General features: G+C 36.4%; 1 protein-coding gene across 1 annotated transcript; it reads right to left on the bottom strand.

Annotated features, from left to right (window-relative positions):
• Positions 1-1991: 1991 nt before the first annotated feature.
• Positions 1992-19353, bottom strand: trpc4a (transient receptor potential cation channel, subfamily C, member 4a). The gene is given in 13 exon segments (XM_051120196.1): positions 1992-2750; positions 2752-2885; positions 2887-3165; positions 4278-4367; positions 4619-4660; positions 5008-5202; positions 5368-5563; positions 5655-5983; positions 8862-9001; positions 9082-9472; positions 11717-12235; positions 15844-16247; positions 18919-19353. Coding segments are annotated over 12 exon segments (2811 nt in total). The 5' UTR covers positions 16222-16247; positions 18919-19353; the 3' UTR covers positions 1992-2632.
• Positions 19354-19643: the final 290 nt, after the last annotated feature.

Raw genomic sequence — 19643 nt, 5'->3', positions numbered from 1 at the left:
GAACAAAAATTTACCAATAATTTACTCACCCCCTTGTCATCCAAGATGTCCACATCTTACTTTCTTCAGTCGATAAGAAATTATGTTTCTTGAGGAAAACATTCCAGAATTTTTCTCCATATAGTGGACTTCAATGGTGCCCCCAAGTTTAACCTTCCAAAACGTTTTTCCTTGTTTCGCAAAAGCATAATGTTTTGTTGATATTGTGAGTGTACTCAAATAAAGTAGATCCTCTACAGATTTAAATGATGTATTACTCTTATATGTACGATCAAAAATGAGCAAGCATTTTAGGTTATTTTTGCTCGTGTCATGAAAAGATGCAATTGGCGTTGCCGGCGCCACCGTCGACCCCAGGTGGTTAAAGCAGTTTCATATGGCTCTAACGATCCCAGCCAAAGAAGAAGGGTCTTATAAAGCAAAACGACAGATTGTTTTCGAAAAAAAATTGACAATTTATATACTTTTTAACCTCTAATGCTCGTTTTGGAATCTGGGTCAATACAGTTCAGGTATGTCCAAAAACTCCCGTCTTGTTTTCTTCTTCAGCATCAAAATATTTCTACATCGCAGTTTTACCCTTTTTTTTTACCTTAGACAAGATGAGCGTTTGAGGATACAAAGTATATAAATTGTCAATTTGTTTCGAAAAGGACCAAACGTTTGGCTTGGTAAGACCCTTTGTCCTCGGCTGTGATTGTTTAGAGCCATTTGAAGCTGCATTTAAACTGCATTTTGGAAGTTCAAACTTGGGGGCACCATTAAAGTCCACTATAGAACTTTTTCCTGACTAAACGATGAGCACCGCTGTTATGAATTCTAACATCTGCGACATTGCAAAGTGATGGCGCTTGTGGAGTCATATGCTTTTTAAAAACATTTTAATAAGTTTAACATTAGATTATCAGCTCGGAATATATGCTAATATGACTAGAAACACTGGAGACCGGAAATGCAAAACATCCTTCCGGTTAACAGTCAGGCGTGACTTCCGCGTTCAGGAAAAATGTCTATATGGAGACAATTCTTAGAATTTTCTCATCAAGAAACATAATTTCTTATCGACTGAACAAAGAAAGACACAAACATCTTGGATGTCAAGGAGCTGAGCAAATTATCTGTAAATTTTTGTTGTGGAAGTGAACTTCTCCTTTAAATAGTTAAAAAATAATAATTTGAGTGAATGATTCAGTGACTTCCAAAGTCACTTATCACCACCTACTGCAGAAGAAACCTGCAGAAGCTGTCTCAAAATCCTCACCATTAATGCACTGACTGACAGCCTGTATACCTGGAATGTGCAAACAAGAAGTTTCAGTATTTTGCTATCCCGTTTCAGTGAAGTAACTGTCGAAAATCCCTCTGAGGTCAGCTCAGTAGTTCTGGATTTTAGCATGCACAAAGCATAGCGTGTCAGCGCATTGCCCCTTCCTGCAGTGCAAATGACTCACTGCTCTTTTAAACTTCATTCAAGTGCCCTTGGGCTGCACGCTGGACTCTCTAGGGTGCTAATTCAAATAAATTATAGATAGGCCTCTGTATCCGGGTGAAGGGAGGAGAATGTGAATCAAATTAGATGGTGAAATCCCCCCACAGTTTAACATTCCCACCCCATCAAACTGTGCAGAACTGCAGGAGTCTGAGCCTATTAAAGATCCTATATTTACATCAGCACAGTAGATTACCTGCTGCTGATTAAATGGGTTAATATAAAATTAATCACAACAGAATTTACATTAAATCTAATATAACTTTTATCACTTTAAGCTTTCTCTCACTGTGCTGTTTGAATGTGAGATTTTCAGTTTTCCCTCAGGTTATGGAAATATATAATGAGTCACTCACAATAGTCATAGTACAGCATATATTTATTTATATTTGTGCATTAATTCATGATCTGTAATACGAGGCATTAAACTGTTATGGAAACACTGAGGATAGATGGAATAAGACATTGAGAAGCATAAAGGACTATGTACTGATGCTGTGCAAACTGTATAATACCATGATCTTTATTATGAATACAAATGAGAGGAAAATGAAACAGACATGATTACACAGTACATTGTACCATATTGATTTTATGATATGTAGTGTTTACTTTGGACTTCAATCCATGTTTATAAAAAGACACTCTTCAACCGGTTCCTTCTCTTATACAACTGCCTCATGCTTAATGCAAAACATGACTAAAAAGTTTAAAAAGTTGTAAATATTTGCATAGAAACCTTTATCAAAGATATTAAGTTGCATGATGGTAATGACATCTCTTACGTTGGAGCCACAGATAGCATAAAATGCTAAATCTAACAGAGTAAGGCAGAATGAAAGGTCTAGCAAGGGGTTGGCTATTGCTCCTTCATATATGATTCAGCAGAAAGGAGAGCAGAGCAGCGATAAACTACAGGAGCATTTACACACTCGATTGTGTAAATCACTGTGAATGACAACGTTGGACCCCATGTTCTCCTAAAAGTGGCAATCATCCCTGAGACTCCAGAACAACACTTGATGTTCGGATCATACAGACGCAGAACATCACCACAGCTGCTTCTGGGATAGAGCGAGAGTTCAGGAGAACGGCATCTTTCTCTTTGTTATCCAGCATCACTTTTTCAAAATGTAAATGCCGTTATAATCTGCTTCCTTCGTAGTCCTTCTCCTCATTCATTTCTTCATCGCACATATAACGCATATATATCATTTCTTCATCCTCTTCCGAAGTCTCATTCAGTCTGTCCTTCCCTGTTTTTATTTTGGTCCTCGTCTCCTCGCTGTTCGCCATCAGCCTGTTCTTCGCTCTCGGATTCTCCAGCTTCTTCTGACACAGAGTAAATCTCTCCTGGGTTGTTTGGCCCTGTGCGGTTTATTTGATTGCTAACAGTGTTTTTTTGAGATGAAGCCATCCGCTAGGCTGCTTAAGCCGCCAGGCTTCCAGGCGTTGGCTTTGGGTCCACCCTCCTGGATCACAGAAGTGGCGACACTCTGCAGTCTCATTTTGCCTTTTAGTTGACTTCCAGCTGAAGTAGAATTGCACTTCATAGAGTTATCAGGATACAGGTTTGAAGCTCCTGTGCTTCCTTTTGAGTTCGACACACCAATCTTAGTGCCCTTCATCATTCCCATCACTTCATAACGGAAGCTTGAGATGTCCTGTTTAAGTTCCTGTTAATAATATTCACACATTGCTCAGTAAACTATAATGTATAGCTGATGTCAAACAATACAAACAAGGTCATTCATATATATATATTAGTCAGGGCTCTACAGCGCGACCATTTGAGTCGCATTTGCAACTGAAAACTACTGCATCCGACTACGAAAAATTATTTAGGAGCACCAGTGCAACTGACCCGATCAGCATATTTATGTTTGCGCTGAGGGGAGCTTCAAAGGTTTCTACGTGTTTTTGCAACATTGAGTTATGTATCACAGAAATATCTCACAAAGTGTACAGAGAGATTCATTGTGCAGTGTAGGGAGCTTTGTTGATTATAATGAAACTTTGTGAGATGTGACGATGAACTAAGACGAGTGACAGCTTTTAATGATTATTGCGGGGGTTTGTAAATGTGATACTGATTTAATACAACAGTTTAATAAACAAGAAGGTAATGTTAAGTGACTTACATTGTCTGACTAAAACAGCATTGCCGGATTTTGCTCCATTTCGTTGACGAAAATAGTTTAAAACGTTTATGAATGAATGTGCATTTTAAGTGAATCAAGTGAGTCAATGAATCAATTGAATGAATGGTCTCCAATTTATTAAAAATAACTGGGATTCTCAATTTATCCAGAATTGCGAAGCTCTTGTTTAAATGTTGTTTATTACTGCATATAATTGATTAAAATGAAAGTTTAATTTCATAAAGTTTTAAAAGTTAGTTCATGAAGTGCATTTTGTCTTTTTCAGTTGAATAAAAGACTATTTTCCCTATATATTTCATCAAGAATTTCTTAAGAAAAGTTTAAAAATCTCGTCTCGTTCTCGTGAACCCAGTCTTGTGTCTCGTCTCTCGTCTCGTGGGATAAGTGTTTCGTCACACCCCTAATATCAGTCCATTATATGGAGAAAAATCCATATAATGAAATGTTTTCCTCAAAAAACACATCATTTCTTTACGACTGAAGAAAGAAAGACATGAACATCTTGGATGACAAGGATGAATCTTTGTTTTGGAAGTGGACTTCTCTTTTAACAATGGCTATATTGTGATAATGGTTGGTTGACTGTAAATTGTCCCTTACTATCAAAAAAAAAAAGTACACTTTACCTTAAAGTTCTCCTCAGTTAATCCCTCTTCTTTCTTGGCATCTCTAATCATTGCTGCCACATACCGTTTAACCAGGTTTCTGAGTACCTCCTAAAAAAATTAAATTAATTTGATTATGCGAAATGATTAGCCCAAACAAGCAGCCTGCAGAGTCTTTGTAAAAGAGTCAAAATGTATTTGAAAGGGAAGATTAATGTCTCAATTCAGAAGGACTTGAGTTGATTTACACTGTATGAAATAAGAGATTATGGCGTGCTGTAACCTTTCATCTGTTGATCTGATGCAAAATGCACTTTGTAGACAGATTTAATGATCAGTTGCTTTGAAAGAGACACCATTACCTGGTACTGCCGGTTTGTGCGGACGTTTTCAGCAGCTCGCATCTGAGAAAAAAAGAGAGTAGCTCAATTGTATTGATTTTTCAGGACACCTATTTTGCTAAATTACAAGGTAGTGAAAACCTCAGCAACTCCAGTCATTTTGTTCACGGAATAGCCTCGTTTGAACATTTTGAAGATTATTCATACAAAGCAATAATATGTTTTTTCATTTTCATTTCTTTTTAGATATTAAGTATAAATCACCATCTGTCCAGAAAAGCAGCATGAAAATTCAAATAAAAATCAGATTTTGAAGCAGAAAAATCACTTATTGTTTCGTTTTTTTAAGTGAACTAACCCAAATTTTACTATTTATTATAAATAGAAGAGAAGAGCAAATGGCTTTTTACCCCAAGTGATCCAAACGTCTCTGTTCTTTTTCTGTGTTTAATATTGAAGCAGTGCGCCTTGATCCATCTGATGAGGTACCACGCTGATTTTGGACTTGGAATGATGTTGAAGGGAGGAGGCAGCGTGCCGCCCTCCTCAAAGTAGCTCATCCAAAGTTTAGTTCTGGCAAACTTCCACTCAATGTCAGCATGGTCCTGTGGAACAACCAAAGAGAAGAGCTGAATATGCTAATTAAACAGTAGAACTAAAAGAATATTCGTACTTTAAAAATGTATTTGTCACATCAAAGAGCCATAAAAAGAACTAATGAGGCAAAAAGTGATATTAAGGAAAAATAACTAATCATTTATACCACTTACAGCAATATGTTGGTAGGAATTATTCATCATAGCAATGAGCATATTAAGAAGCACCACCAGGGAGATTATATTGTAGGTCCCAAACATTGTGGCTCCAACGAATTCGGTGAACTCGTGTTCGGCTTCAACATTGGTCACATGCAGGGCAACGAGACCAAAAATTGACCAGAACAATGACTGTAATGTCTCGAACATGCTGGAAAAAAACAATTGAAAAACATAAAATCACTATTTTAATGCAATACAAGCTAAATTAAGATTAAATCTATCAATCTGAGATTGCTTACGTGGTGAATGCATTGTTCTGGTCTGAGCATCGGATGCCCTTGCATGTCTTGTTGCCAATCAGTCTGCCATCGGTTTCATAATAGAAATACAGTTGATTGAGTCCATTTGCAAATGCGAGTAGCACCAGGCAGTAAATGAAGAGGAATTTGAGGATGTCCAGCAGCATTCGGCCGAGAGAGATCTGAAGAGGGCCCAGGTGGGAGTTGGCTGTGAAGAGTGAAATCAGTCGTAGGGAGCTAAATATGTTAGCAATGGCGAACAAGGCCTCGCCCACCAAGGCGGGATGCAACATCACCCATGAATTCCGAGACCCGTAGTTGTCAGAGCACTGCAGAAAGATAAGTGTTTAGAATTACAGAATGTCATCGTTTCGAAAGTCTGGTCAACCTCTTTCTAATTAAGACTAGACTAACATCTTGTTCTAAACAGGCACAACAAAATACACAGCCAATCAAAAAACTATTTATGTGTAATTTTGAACCAATGAGATTTCATACTGTGTGGGGTGACCAACCATTGGTTAGCAGCTTTTTCAACTGATCAGTGGGTGAGATTTCTACTTGCTAAATTTTTAAAAACATATATTATTTTTATTGTTTGTTTAGGAGTTATACTTGAATTCTTTGTGGTCAAAACTATGGAAACCCTTTCCGCCACTGATTAAAAAATAAAAAAAGGTAATTGCGAATTTTTATCTCACAATCACATTTTTTTTCTCAGAATTACATGATACAGACTCACAATTCTGATTTTATTCTCAGAATTGTGAGATATGAACTCGTAATTGCGAGTTATAAAGTGAAAACTGTGTTATATAAACTCCAACAATTTACAAAATAACATTTTACGTCAGAATGGCGAAATATAATAAATATAATTCTGACTTTATAGTTTATATCATGCAATTTTGAGAACATATCAGTCTTTTTCCCCTCAAAATTGTACGTTATAACTAGCAATTGTGAGTTTATATCTTATAATTCTGAGACAAAAAGTCAGAATTGTAAAAAAAAAAGTCTGAATTGCGAGTTTTTATCTTGCAATTCTGACTTTATTTCATGCAATTTTGAGTTTATATCACGCAATTCTGAGAAAAAAAGTCTGAATTGTGGGTTTATATCTGTGAGTTTGTTTTATATTGAATGAAATTGTGAGTTTATATCATGCAATTCTGGGAATTTTGAGTTTATATCTGTGAGTTTGTTTTATATTGCATGAAATTGTGAATTTATATCATGCAATTCTGGGAGAAAAAAATCAGAATTTTGAGTTTATATCTGTGAGTTTGTTTTATATCGCATGCAATTTCATGCAATTGTGAATTTATATCATGCAATTCTGAGAAAAAAGTCAGAATTGTGAGTTTATATCTTTTATGTCGCAATTCTGACTTTATAACTCCCAATTGCGAGTTTATATCACACTATTCTGACATTATATCTTGCAGCTGTGAGTCTCGTGGCAATTTGTACATAATCACTTATACAAATTAGTTTAAATTTTGCTAAATCATACATACGTATTTTATGAGTTCCCCAATTGAAGAACATGAATACGTATGAATGACCTACCCCTAACCCTGCCCCTAAACCTACCCCTCACTAGGGTCTAGACAAATCGTACAAAATCGTACAATTGAGGTTGTATGAATTAGCCACCTTGTAAAATATGTACTAATTCATTGTGAGATAGCATTGTTATATCTCACAATTCCGAGAAAAAAAGTCGCAATAATCTTTTTTATTTTTAATTCAGTGGCGGATATTATGTTACAGTATTACAATATTCACATCTAATGCCAACAGTTTGATTGTTGCATTAATCAAGAACCATTTGGTCTATTAAAAAGTTTGGTGGGTTTATAAAAAGCTTTTAAAAACTTTTTGCCAGTGTGGTCTGAAGACAATCTGAGCCAATTTTGGTAAAAATCAGACAAACATTCTAGGATGAGTTCAAAATGCAGAAGAAGAAGAAAACTAACAGATACAATAGGGCCTTCATGCCTTTGCTGCTTTGACTAATAATATCTGACAATAATTATGCTTTTACTGTATTTTCAATGAAATACTCTTGATGAGGATGAGAGCTTTCTTTCAAAACATCTTACCAACCCCATACTTTTGAACAGCATTGTATATGATTATTTTTCAGTGAATGTTAAGTTTTCTTTTGATAAACAGTAAAATAAACATAAAATTACAGGAAAATGTTTACGTTTGTAAAGCATAAAATCTACGTTTATAAAAAAGGTAAAATCAAGCCAAATTCGGTTTGTTTTATATGGGCCATTCTATAATTGTGGGTACATCTCACATCTGTGAAGTATATTTTTTAATATATTTTCATCAAAATAAAGCCCCGATGCTTAATTTTCTGGTACACAATTATATTTTTCCGATCTTTTGTTCAAAAATGATGGTCATATCACATACAACCCTGGTATTCTGCTGTCCGATTTTGTAAAATTTAATGCATTTAAGTATTAAAATGACCTCAAATATAAATGAATTTCATAGTTTTGCCTTAACTTAGATTAGGTTATCTAGAAATTTGCAAGTACTGCTCACTGCAGAGCTGAATGGCCTCCAGCTCCCCCTCTCTGGATGTCCAGCTCCCCCTCTGTGTGAACTAATGGGTGGAGTTAGGTTTAGGATAGGGTAAGGGGTAGGGTTAGGGTGTGATTAGGTGTCTATCTCCACCCATTACCTCCAGCGAGGGGGAGCTGGAGCTCCAGCTGAAGTATTGGTTAAACTAGCAAACCTATGTCAAGAGTGGACTAATTGACTGTCAACAGTGTTACACAAGTATTACTGCTGCAAATTTTAACAAGAAAATGTAACTAAAACATTTTGTTCATGAAAATATATTTCTAAACATACCATATGCTTAGTAGTTCTAGGCTTCTATGTTGAGTATAGGCCCAAAACACTAAAAATGTCAATTAAATTACCTGTCAACTGTGTTACCCAGTAAAGGTAACATGGTAGACAGTAGCAAGCATAGATGATATTTTATGCACATATTCCTACAGATCATCTTTATTTATATAGCATTTTATACAATACAGATTGTTTCAAAGCAGCTATGTAAGGCCATTTTTGGGAAACAGGAAAACTTTTTTCTTCACATAGTCAAATTCTAATTATAGAATGACCCATATAAAAAGAGAAAAAGAGAAAATGTTTGCTTAATTTTTGATTTGTTACCTTAAAGTAAGTGACAAACTTCAATGAGATGGTGGCCAGATACAGCGAATTCATGACAAAGTCCATGAGGTTCCACCAGTCGTGAATGTAATCTTGAAAGCCACCGTCCCACATTTGTTTGATCTCAGCCCATACAAATCCTGTAAAGAAAAATTTAAGTAACTTATTCTACAATTGATCCAAATCAAGATCAGATTTTTCAGCCCGAAACACATATTACCTAAAACCCAGGGTAGGATCATCCATTCGACAGTGGTGGGCTCTGGACTCTGCTTGGGGAGAACTTGACCATGTTTGGTAAACTCTGGACTCTGCTTTTGACCCTGCTCTTCATTGTCCGGACGATCCACGTGTTGGGAGGCCAACAGCAGGAGAAAGAGGAAGGTCAAATAAGAAGCAGTGTGGCATATGAACTTGATGAAGGGTTTCCGGATGAAGAGGCCGTAGTGGCTCTTGGGAGCAATCAGGTAGAGCAGCGAAAAGAAAGGGAAGAGGAATCCGATGAACATACAGGTGATGAACTTGCTGGCCCAGTGGCGGCGTCTCCAGCCTGAGAACTCATCGTACCAGCGAGATGCGAGCAGCTGCTGGCAGTTTGGCTGTGCTACAAACTAACCACAGAATAATAAAAAGAGATTAAATTGACAGTGAATGATAAAAGAGTCTCTAACTGGAGTTAATAAATCAAGACATACAGTACATGTAAAAGTATACATCTGGAACTTTGCTGAACTTTAATTTAATTATCTGCTTGCATTTTCTCACTGGAATGTGCAGCAAAGCAGAATCATTTTTTTTGCCTACTTTCATGCATAGGGACTGTCATCATATTCTGCAGTTGCATAAGAAACGCTCTCTGCAGGAGAACACAAATAACAGAGCCATGTCCTAATGAGAAACAAGTGCCATTTGAAAAAGAGCAAACAAAAAAGGCACAGAAAGGCTTACAGTAACACACTGTTCTTTTCTCTCAGGCTGCTATATCTGGTTCTCATCATATCTGGTTTAAATCCCTATATGGATGTTGAATGAGAGTTTTTCTGCACCTTTCTGGGCTGCACATGGAACTCAGAAAGCCAAACACTGACTCGTGTATTTAACATGGATACATGTGAGTGTCATTTTGTGATTTCAGTAGCAAAATCAGCAGAATATGTGGTCAAAAAAAATGGTAAATGATTTATGAAAAAAAAAAAAAAAATATATATATATATATATATATATATATATATAAAACATAAAACTTTAATGCTACATATATTTTGTAATTAAAATCTAACAAATATAAAGATTTTATTTATTTAATGATTTAAAATGTAAGCAAAATTTAAATAAAATTTATAAAATTTATATCTTTATTTGTGCACCCTCAGGAAAAAAAATCTAAATCTGCCCCCGATTTAGTATTTTTTAGGTAATATGTACACTTTACGTACTAATATGTACCTTAAAGGTTTTGAAAAGGTACCGCCCCAGTGACAGCTTTTGTTTTTTTTTTTTTTTTCAGAAAGTGTATAAGATATATCAAATATAATGTTATTATACTAATATTAAGTTCATAATTATTTGCTTTTTTATACACTACCAGTCAAAAGTTTTTAAACAGGAAGATTCTTTTATGGTTTTTAAAGAAGTCTCTTCTGCTTACCAAGCCTGAATTTATTTAATCCAAAGTACGGCAAAAATGGTACAATTTTGAAATATTTTTACTATTTAAAATAACTCTTTTCTATTTGAATATATTTTAATTAATTTAAATAATTTATTCCTGTGATTTCAAAGCTGATTTTTTAGCATAATTACTTCTTTAAAAAAAAAAAAACATTAAAAATCTTTTGACTGGTACATACAGTATATAGAATCAAAAGCAGGCATTGTTAATATCTTGACCATCAATTGAATTTCCTTTCAGGTTTAATTTTTCTTTTTTGCTTCTCTAATTCATAAAAGACAAATAATTAAATACAACGCTTCAGCCATTTAGCCAAATTTTCAGTCATCTAATTGTGATGTGCTAGATCGTCCAGAGGAATTTCAATGACACAGCTATGGAATAATCCTACTGTGCTTTTGTTAAATTACATACAGATGACACAGGTGAATAACATCTTCCACAGCTTGTATGCATCACTTCTTTTGCATTTTTAGTCATGTTAAAGCAAGCACACATATACAATACCGTACACACCCATGGCAAAGTAAAACCCTGCAAGCTGACGTATATCACATAGAAGCTTCTCCTGCACAGGAAGAAATTTCCTTCACCTACCCTTTAAACAGATAGAGCTTGTAATGTTTCTTGTGCACAGAAGGGGGCAACATAGATCCACATAATGTTGCAGCCACTCTGCAGCATCCCTTTAGTGTAGTGGTTCCCAATTACGTTCCTGGATGCCTCCGACACTCCACATTTTGACTGCTTGAATTCATCAGCTCAATACTAGAGACTCCAAGTGCTCAAATGCTCCTCCAGGAACGTGATTGTGAATTTGCTCTAGAGGGAATAAAAACAAAACCTACCTTCTTGGGGTGAAAATATTCTACTCAGTTTGAAAAAACCAAAATGTGCTAAATAGAAAAACAACACCACCTGAAGTATATTATCCACAATATCTAAAATACACCAAATTGCTAAATCAGCAGGGCAGCCGTCCAAGCACAGTCCCTGACTACCGAAAAAAACAAGTATTAACACCTGTGTTTGTAATAATGAATCTTTGCTAATATGCGTGATGCTAATATGCATTTCCTATCTGGAGTGATTCTTTTGTTTTACTGCTAATGATCTTGAAGTAGTTGTGGATTGCTTTCAAAGTTCTTGTTGTCTGCTAATGTCTGAAAGGCACAAAACTCACCTCTTTCTGGTGGTACTTGATGGCCAGTTTCAACCTGGCGAGATCATTATTTCCTTCATCCTCCAGAAGATTAACATCGTCCTTGTAGTTCAGAATCAATTCGAGCTCTCTTGAGCTTCGTGTTTGGTCGAGCAGATCTTTGGCGAACTGCTTGCACTGCTGGGAAAGTTCTTCATACTCGGACTTGAATTCGTTCTCCACCTTGCTGAGCTCTTGGAGCTCCCAGCTAAGCTGGAAGGCTGTCAGGAAGGGGTCTTCGCTGGAGAGTGCAATGAGCGAGGGACTGGCCAGGGCGCGGTAGATGTTGAGACGGGATCGGGAATGTCGTAGGCTGTCCACATCTGAGCTGGACACGCATTCCATGCAGTTGCAGCGCACCTGGTGGGGCTGGGGCATGGACACACCCTTCTGAACCAGCATCTTGATGATCTCATAGTTGTTGGTGTGAGCGGCCAAGATGATGGGTGTTATGTCAGGGGTAAAATCAGAGAACTGCTTATCCAACAGGATAGGAGGCACCTAGAAAAGAGAGAAATCAGGGTTGATAAAGTTCACTGCGAACAAAAAATCAAATACTTATTCTGTATTTTTGTCATGTTTTCTGGTCCTTAAAGGGATAGTTCACCCAAAAATGAAAATTCTGTCATTAATTACTCACCCTCATGTCGTTCCAAACCCGTAAGTACTTCGCTCATCCTCAGAACACAAATTAAGATATTTTAGATGAAATCCGAGAGCTTTCTTACTGCATAGACACCAACACAACTGACACGTTCAAGGCCCAGAAAGGTAGAAAGGATATTGATAAAATAATCCATGTGACATCAGTAGGACCCTATGATTTCTGTGATGTGGAAAACGCAGACGGAATCATGGAATCCAGTCATAAAAATGGAATTTACTGTATAAGTTTGGATGAATTAGTCAAAAGTAGGTCATTACACCTAAAACAAATTGTGATATGGACTAGTATGTCTAAATATTAAGCAGAAAGACAATTTAATGGTTCATGCTCAAACAAAACCCAGATGCACGGGTTTGTTTACTACACACAGACTGAAGGCCGCCTGACACTCGCAGTGATTTCATTGTCTGCCGTTTTACCAAATGAGGACATAAATACATGAACAACATCTCCAGAACTGCTCTGACGTTTCTTCACGAGCATTTTACCCTTTCTTTTGAGAGAAACTATTGTCATATCATATACACACAGATATGTAAAGGTATTCACGGCAACCCGTCAAAATAAAAGTTCGGTTTAACTTGAAGACTTATATTACTATTGTTTAGTAGAATGTACGTAATACTACTACATCTACTATTATTAAAACTGTTAAGACTGTTAAAACAAAATAATAATTACACAATATTTCTTTCATGTTTTAATTTTAATAGTAACTTTATTTGCCATTTGATTAAAAGATAAATAACATTTTATGCCTTTATTTCATAACCAGACAAATTTAAATATGGTAAAAATATTGTAAAAATACACTTTAGGAAATTAAGTTGTTTTTATGCATTCAAATAACTAGACATGCTTAAAAAATGGGTAAGAATAAAACAGAAGGTGAGAAGAATTAAAACATTTCATAGGGCACTAAACATGTAATTTTTGTTAACTTGTAATAAATTGATGTTAAATTGTATAAGTTGCATAATTTAAATTAATTAAACTTGCCTTTTGATTAATAAAATGTAATTTAACTATTTAAAAAAAGAGTCCAGACAAATGAAAATGGAAAAAACAGAATACAGAAAAAATTATACGGAAAAAATGGAATGGAATTTGGAAAAAAATAAAGCAGAATCTGAGAAAAAAAATTAAACGGATTTCACAGGGCCCTACATCAGTGGTTGAAACCTAATGTTATTAAGCTATGAGAATACTTTCTGAGTGCAAAGAAATCAGTTCAACAATTACTTCTACTTTGTGCCATTCTTTGTAAAATTAAGGCTGAACCACTGATATCGCATGGACTGTTTTATCGATGTCTTTACTTCCTTTCTAGGTCTTGAATGTGTCAGTTACCTTTCTGTCTATGGAGGGTAAGAAAGTTCTCAGATTTTATCAAAAATATCTTGATTTGTGTACCAAAGATGAACGAAGGTCTTACAGGTTTGTAACAAGTTTATTTTTCATATCCTGTTGGAAAATATTTTAACCAAAAACCTCATTAACGGTTGCTTTCTCAGAAAACAATACTTCTCCCAGTAGTGTCTTATTTTAATGATGTTTGCACTGGAAAACGAGAAGAGAATACTAAGTAAGATATTGATTTGTTGTTAAGGAAGCCATGAGTTATTACTGTGACCTCTGCACTTAACCCCAGGATGCTTTGTGGTGTCTGTCTCTACGATAAATTAAAGTCCATGCAAGGCAAGTCAATTCAATCTGTGGCCATCTTGGTTACACCTCCAGGCAGATTTTTTTTTTCAAGGAGTTTTTGTACAAGGAGTAGATAAAGAGCCAGTTTTACTAAACAGGGCAAATTGGTGCGAGAGTGCAATTCCAAAACAGCACCGACAGGACGGAAAATTTCTGCGGGTGATTTACTAACAATGCGCAAATTAAAAACACAGACGCAACATCTCATTTACAACGCAATATACCAAGTGCAGCGCAGATAGTGTAGTCACAAATAAAGAATAAAGAAGCCACAGTATGTTGAAAAGAACCGGAGGCCAAATAATGAAGGTTTGTTAGACCTGGTGTTGCGTGACTCCTAGTTGAGGGTTCCAAGTCATCTTTTATGTCCTGAAGCAAATTAAAAATAACTTGGCTTGGAAAACGATATGTTCATATAATATGTTCTTCTGGCATTACAAATAAATTAATACATGTGGAAAAAATCCTCTCCTTTCTACCATGTGCTCTGTTCTCTGCGATGCTTCCTCCCACCTATTTCAAGTGCAAAATAGTTTAAGACATGCTTTTTTTGGCCGTTAAATAACGGCACAGATGCCAGTAATTTGACGACCACAATTGTTAGTAAAACACGTTTCGTGATTCATTTGAATACCCTTCTCTCATAAATTTTGCATAAATTTTAATGCAATTTTAACACCAAAAGGCTGTTTGCGCTGGCGCAAGCTGCTAGTAAAGCTACCCATAGTCATCTTGCTAAAATATAAATTTCTTCCAAAAAGAAAAAAAAAATGCTGACCCCAAATGTCAAAAGTTATACGTCTATGATAACTCAAGAAATTAATACCATTAATAGTAAGGTAAAACTGAGAAAAATGAATGAATATGGATACTATTGTGCGCTGTGTATTATATTAAATATACAGTGTGCCATAAATGATAAAAATAAATTGAACTCCAAGCGGTTCAGACTGAAACCCATTTTCAAAAATTCAGCTATAATCTAGTTGCAAACCACATTCAAATGTGACCTGGATCAGGTTAGTTAAAATTTCATGTGTTTTGTTCTGCTGTTCAGAAAAAAATCATTTGAGTGGGATTTTTTGTGGTATACAACAAGAAATTAGATTTTTTCTGCCTGTCTAAACAAAGCCTTTAAGCTTCTCTATGCATGATTCAATTATTCTGTGCTATCCCACATAAAAACTTAAACATGCATTTCACTTTCTCAACCAGTTAATATGACAAATTCATCTTATTTTTCTATGAGACATGGTGGCATGATGATCAATTTGTTACACTGTGTGCCACTGAAGTCATTAGCACTTTATCTGTAGCAGAGGTCACAGCCCTTCGAACAAAGTGGAAAATTACTTAATCTTCAGCGGCAAGACAGCAAAAAGGATAATAGAAGCAATCTTCATGAAAAAGCAAGAAAGCGCTACTGAGAAGAGCACTACTTTCGAAACTTTTAATTAAACAGCCACGTCCACAGGGGAAAATGTCCTATTGAGAGAGGATTAGTTCAGTTCCAGGTATCACTGCGACAGTCGGGAAAACTATTTGAAACGGTCTGAAACAGTTTGGACATAATCTGTACATTTACAGTCGCTGCACAAAAGAAGGGATTACTAAGGCAACTGGGAATTCCTTCATTGAAAACAGCACCCAAGAGATGCTACAGTAGGTGAGACATCATATTGTTTCGGTTATACAGAAAACTCCTAAGTAAATTTGTCAGTGATTGCCATCTTACCTGCATGCCCCCGCTGGGCTTTTTATGATTCAAAAGCAGCTCCACAGCCCCCACCACTTCCTTCCGTATGGCATGTAAAAGCGCATCCCCCACGTACACGTTAAAGCTGAGCAGCAACTCGATGATTTCAAGGTTCTCATTCTCAATGCCAATCAACAGAGCAGTCCGCCCCAAAGGGTCGATGCAGTTGATGTTGATTTTGAAATAGATCTCGGCTTCTATCAGCGCTTGTTTGACGCTGGCGTAGTCGCCTTTCTCCACAGCACACAGGTAGGCCTTTTCCAGCGGCGACAGCTCAGACTCTGCTCGAACTATTCGCAGAGGGATCCGGTCCCTGTACGAGAAGTTGTCTGTTCTGCGAAAGTAGAGCTGTGACATTGCTGCTATGCCTTCATGCGACACAACTGGACATGAAGAGAGATGGAAAGAGAGACCAAGTACAGACAATGAATGCTGGTAAATGAGGGTAGGAATAATGCATTACAGAGGAAATGGCCCTAAGCATTGCAAACCATCATCTCCACACCCAACATCCCATTAGCATGACACTTAGCCCTCATTTTTGGTTGACTTTGAGGTTATGAGGAGGTTATTAGATTTGGGCATTTTGTTGAAGGCCACAATGAAAACCTCAGATGCTTCTAATGTGACAAGATCCTAATGGAGTTAAGAGAGCACTTTATATAGATTAAGTCATAAATGTATATCATGGACTGGGTTTTTGTTATCTGTCAAAGGGCAAAGCAACTTGGCACCTTCAAACATCATCATTAACATTATCAATAAATGTAGGGGATTCTGGCAGTTGCATTTAGGCTTTAAAATTCAAAATTTGTGCTGGTCACAAACCTTATTTTTTGCGATAATCCAAAAGCCAGTGCAAAAATCCTATTGGGTTTTAGTTGAAAGGTTGGCCTACAGAAATATGTCATAGATGACATGGGTCAATTATTTGCATTCGTTTACATCTGCATGCGTGTTCTGTAGATATGAGCTGGGTATTTGTCATAATAGGTTCATGGCATCAGGGGACTGAAAAATCAATAACCATCCACAATTGAGTCAGCCTGTAGATGATGCTAATGTTTTATGGACAGTGCTTTCTGGTGTGTGTGTTACAGGAACAGGCTGTTAAAACATTTTGCTCTTTAACAGACTTAACAGTTACTATTCTAAAACCGCAAGGTGTTTTACTTGCCCAAATATAGGCTAGATCAAGTTAAAACGAACACTTGTGACTGACAATGACAAATATAGTCTAGTGATAAAACATTATGGTCCTTCACAAACTTCTCAGTGTTCTCATACAACATTGTACACTTATGAGGAACTTCCATATTGGCTTCTATGGTTGAAAACACTCATTTGTTTGTCAAATCAAACAATTTGTAAAGCTTAACCTTAATGCTATTTGACTATGTTTTTTTTTTATTTATCATTTTACCTTGATAAAATTCACTCATGAACCCTTGCACTTAATTAGTCAAAGATTTTGAGCATATGTGACCCTTGACCACAAAACCAGGCATAAGTAGCACGGGTATATTTGTAGCAATAACCAGCAATACATTGTATGAGTCAAAATGATTGATTTTTCTTTTATGCCAAAAATCATTAGGATGTTAAATAAAGATCATCTTCCATGAAGATATTGTGTACATTTCCTACCATAGATATATGAAAACTTAATTTTTTATTAATAATATGCACTGGTAAGAACTTCATTTGGACAACTTTAAATGTGATTTTCTCAATATTTTGATTTTTTTGCACCCCCAGATTCCAGACCCATCCTAACAAACATCAGTGGAAAGCTGTATTCAGCTTTTTTGTTTTTTACTAAAAATGGATGTAGATTTGAGTACTTTTGTCTTATGTTGTCTATGTTGCATTTTGTAAGTCACCATATTAGTATGATTAGTGTTGCCTCTAGTGAAATTGGATCTTTTCTTCACACAACTGTTTATATTCTGTTTTACATCCACTACTTTTTATTTATTTATTTTTGTATGGGGAGAATCCATTGTGTATTCAATAACTGACCCGGAGGCCACTCATAATTCCCTTAATTTGCTATAATTTTACGATATTTAAAAAATGATAAGCTAATTTATTTTATTTTATTAAGCAAAAACATCAGATCTGAGTTTAATGAATTGATTCAGTTCACACTCTCTTAAGACTACCTTGGGGGAACTTGATGACAGGCTCCAAGAGAAAGAAATGCGTTGTATACTATAACCAAGTGTGTATTTCAATTTCAAAAGCGTTTTTAGACACCTCAGCACTTCGTAGATTTGAATTCTGGCATTATTTGGAATATTTATGAACCTTTTACTCAGTGAAGTGGCTTTCCTATAATTTACGAGGGCATTTATAATGTGCGCAGAAGTGGTTGATGAACAGACAGATCAGTGCGCAGTGCGCTCTTCAGTCTCCACTCATGACTGCCGCAGGCTGTGTCTCAAAATATAGTGAGCTGCCTACCTCAGCAGCATTTCTGGCCATTTTTGTCGCATTTCGAGTTAGCAAGAAGTCAAAAACATATCCATGCGCACCCAATGCCTAAACATGACTGACGCGCGTATAGTGCCCAAAACCGCTATAAAGATAGGCAACGTGCATTGGTGGGAAAACAGGCACTGTTGTAGTTTAAAGCAGTCTTGAGGTTCAACATGTTATTGATTTTCAAATACCACAGCAATTTATGAAGTGTGTGAAAAAGTGCGTTTGTAAAATGGAACTGGTTGTCACTTTAAAGGAATCGTACACCCAAAATGCAAATTCTGTTGTCATGTACTCACCCTCGTGTTGTTTTGAACGTGTATGACTTACTTTTTTCTGTTTTACGCGAAAGTAGCTGTAGTAAAAGCCTCAGCTATCCATTCGCTTTCAAAAAGATAATATAGGCAATAAAGTAGGCTATATAGTGACCGAGGCTGTCATTTTGCCGAACACCTCCATTTGTGTTTAACGGAAGAAAGTCACACAGATTTAGAACAACCTGTGGGTGAGCAAAAAACAGAATTTGCGTTTTTCGGCGAACTGTTCTTTTATGAAATAACGGAATCTCACCTCACCTGTTGGTTTTGGATGTTGCACTGACTCGTGACTGATTCCGTCTAACTAACGTACAACAGGTGCCCAGCGCGAAGAAAACCCGTTACACTCCAACCGCCTCCACAGAGGAAAACGCGCGAAAATGCGCAACGATAGAAATAGAACGCGGGAAAATAATATCCATTTGTGCGCGCAGCGAGGCTCAGTGATCCTTTCATTTCGCATTCAAGATGGAGCTAATCTGCAGAGTTTCCCAAAGCCGAACATATTTGTTGTCTCCAGAAAGTGCATGTGCGAGATCTTTGATCGTTTATCATCTTGCATATTCGCTTTCCCATGTAGGTTTCATAGCACTTTGATGTGACGCGCTCTCATCTTTCCTTAAGAGTTATTTTGATCATTGAAGAGACTTGGAGCGCAAAGGCTACCAGATGTCCTGTCTGCATAGTGTCTGTCTCTCTCTCCCTCTCTCTCTCCTGAGAGAGCGCTTGTACATGTGTACGGTTCACCACTCGACGTCTGGTGTCACAGACAGTCTTTAAAGGTGCACTCAGTAATTTTTTTCAGATTTTAAATGCTAATTAAAACGTTTTCCACATAATGAATTGAACACACTTTTGAAAAAACTAGAAAAAAATGGAGTTGTAACATATAATAGCTTATATTTACAAAAAGCTGGCTTATTGATGGGCACTGCTGTGTTTGTAATCACATGACTAATAATAATAAGAATAATGTTT

This window comes from Labeo rohita, chromosome 10 (genome assembly GCF_022985175.1).
Source record: "Labeo rohita strain BAU-BD-2019 chromosome 10, IGBB_LRoh.1.0, whole genome shotgun sequence".
NCBI classification, from domain to species: Eukaryota; Metazoa; Chordata; class Actinopteri; order Cypriniformes; family Cyprinidae; genus Labeo; species Labeo rohita.
Note: the sequence above shows the minus strand (reverse complement) of the source record. Positions and strands in the feature narration are given on the sequence as shown.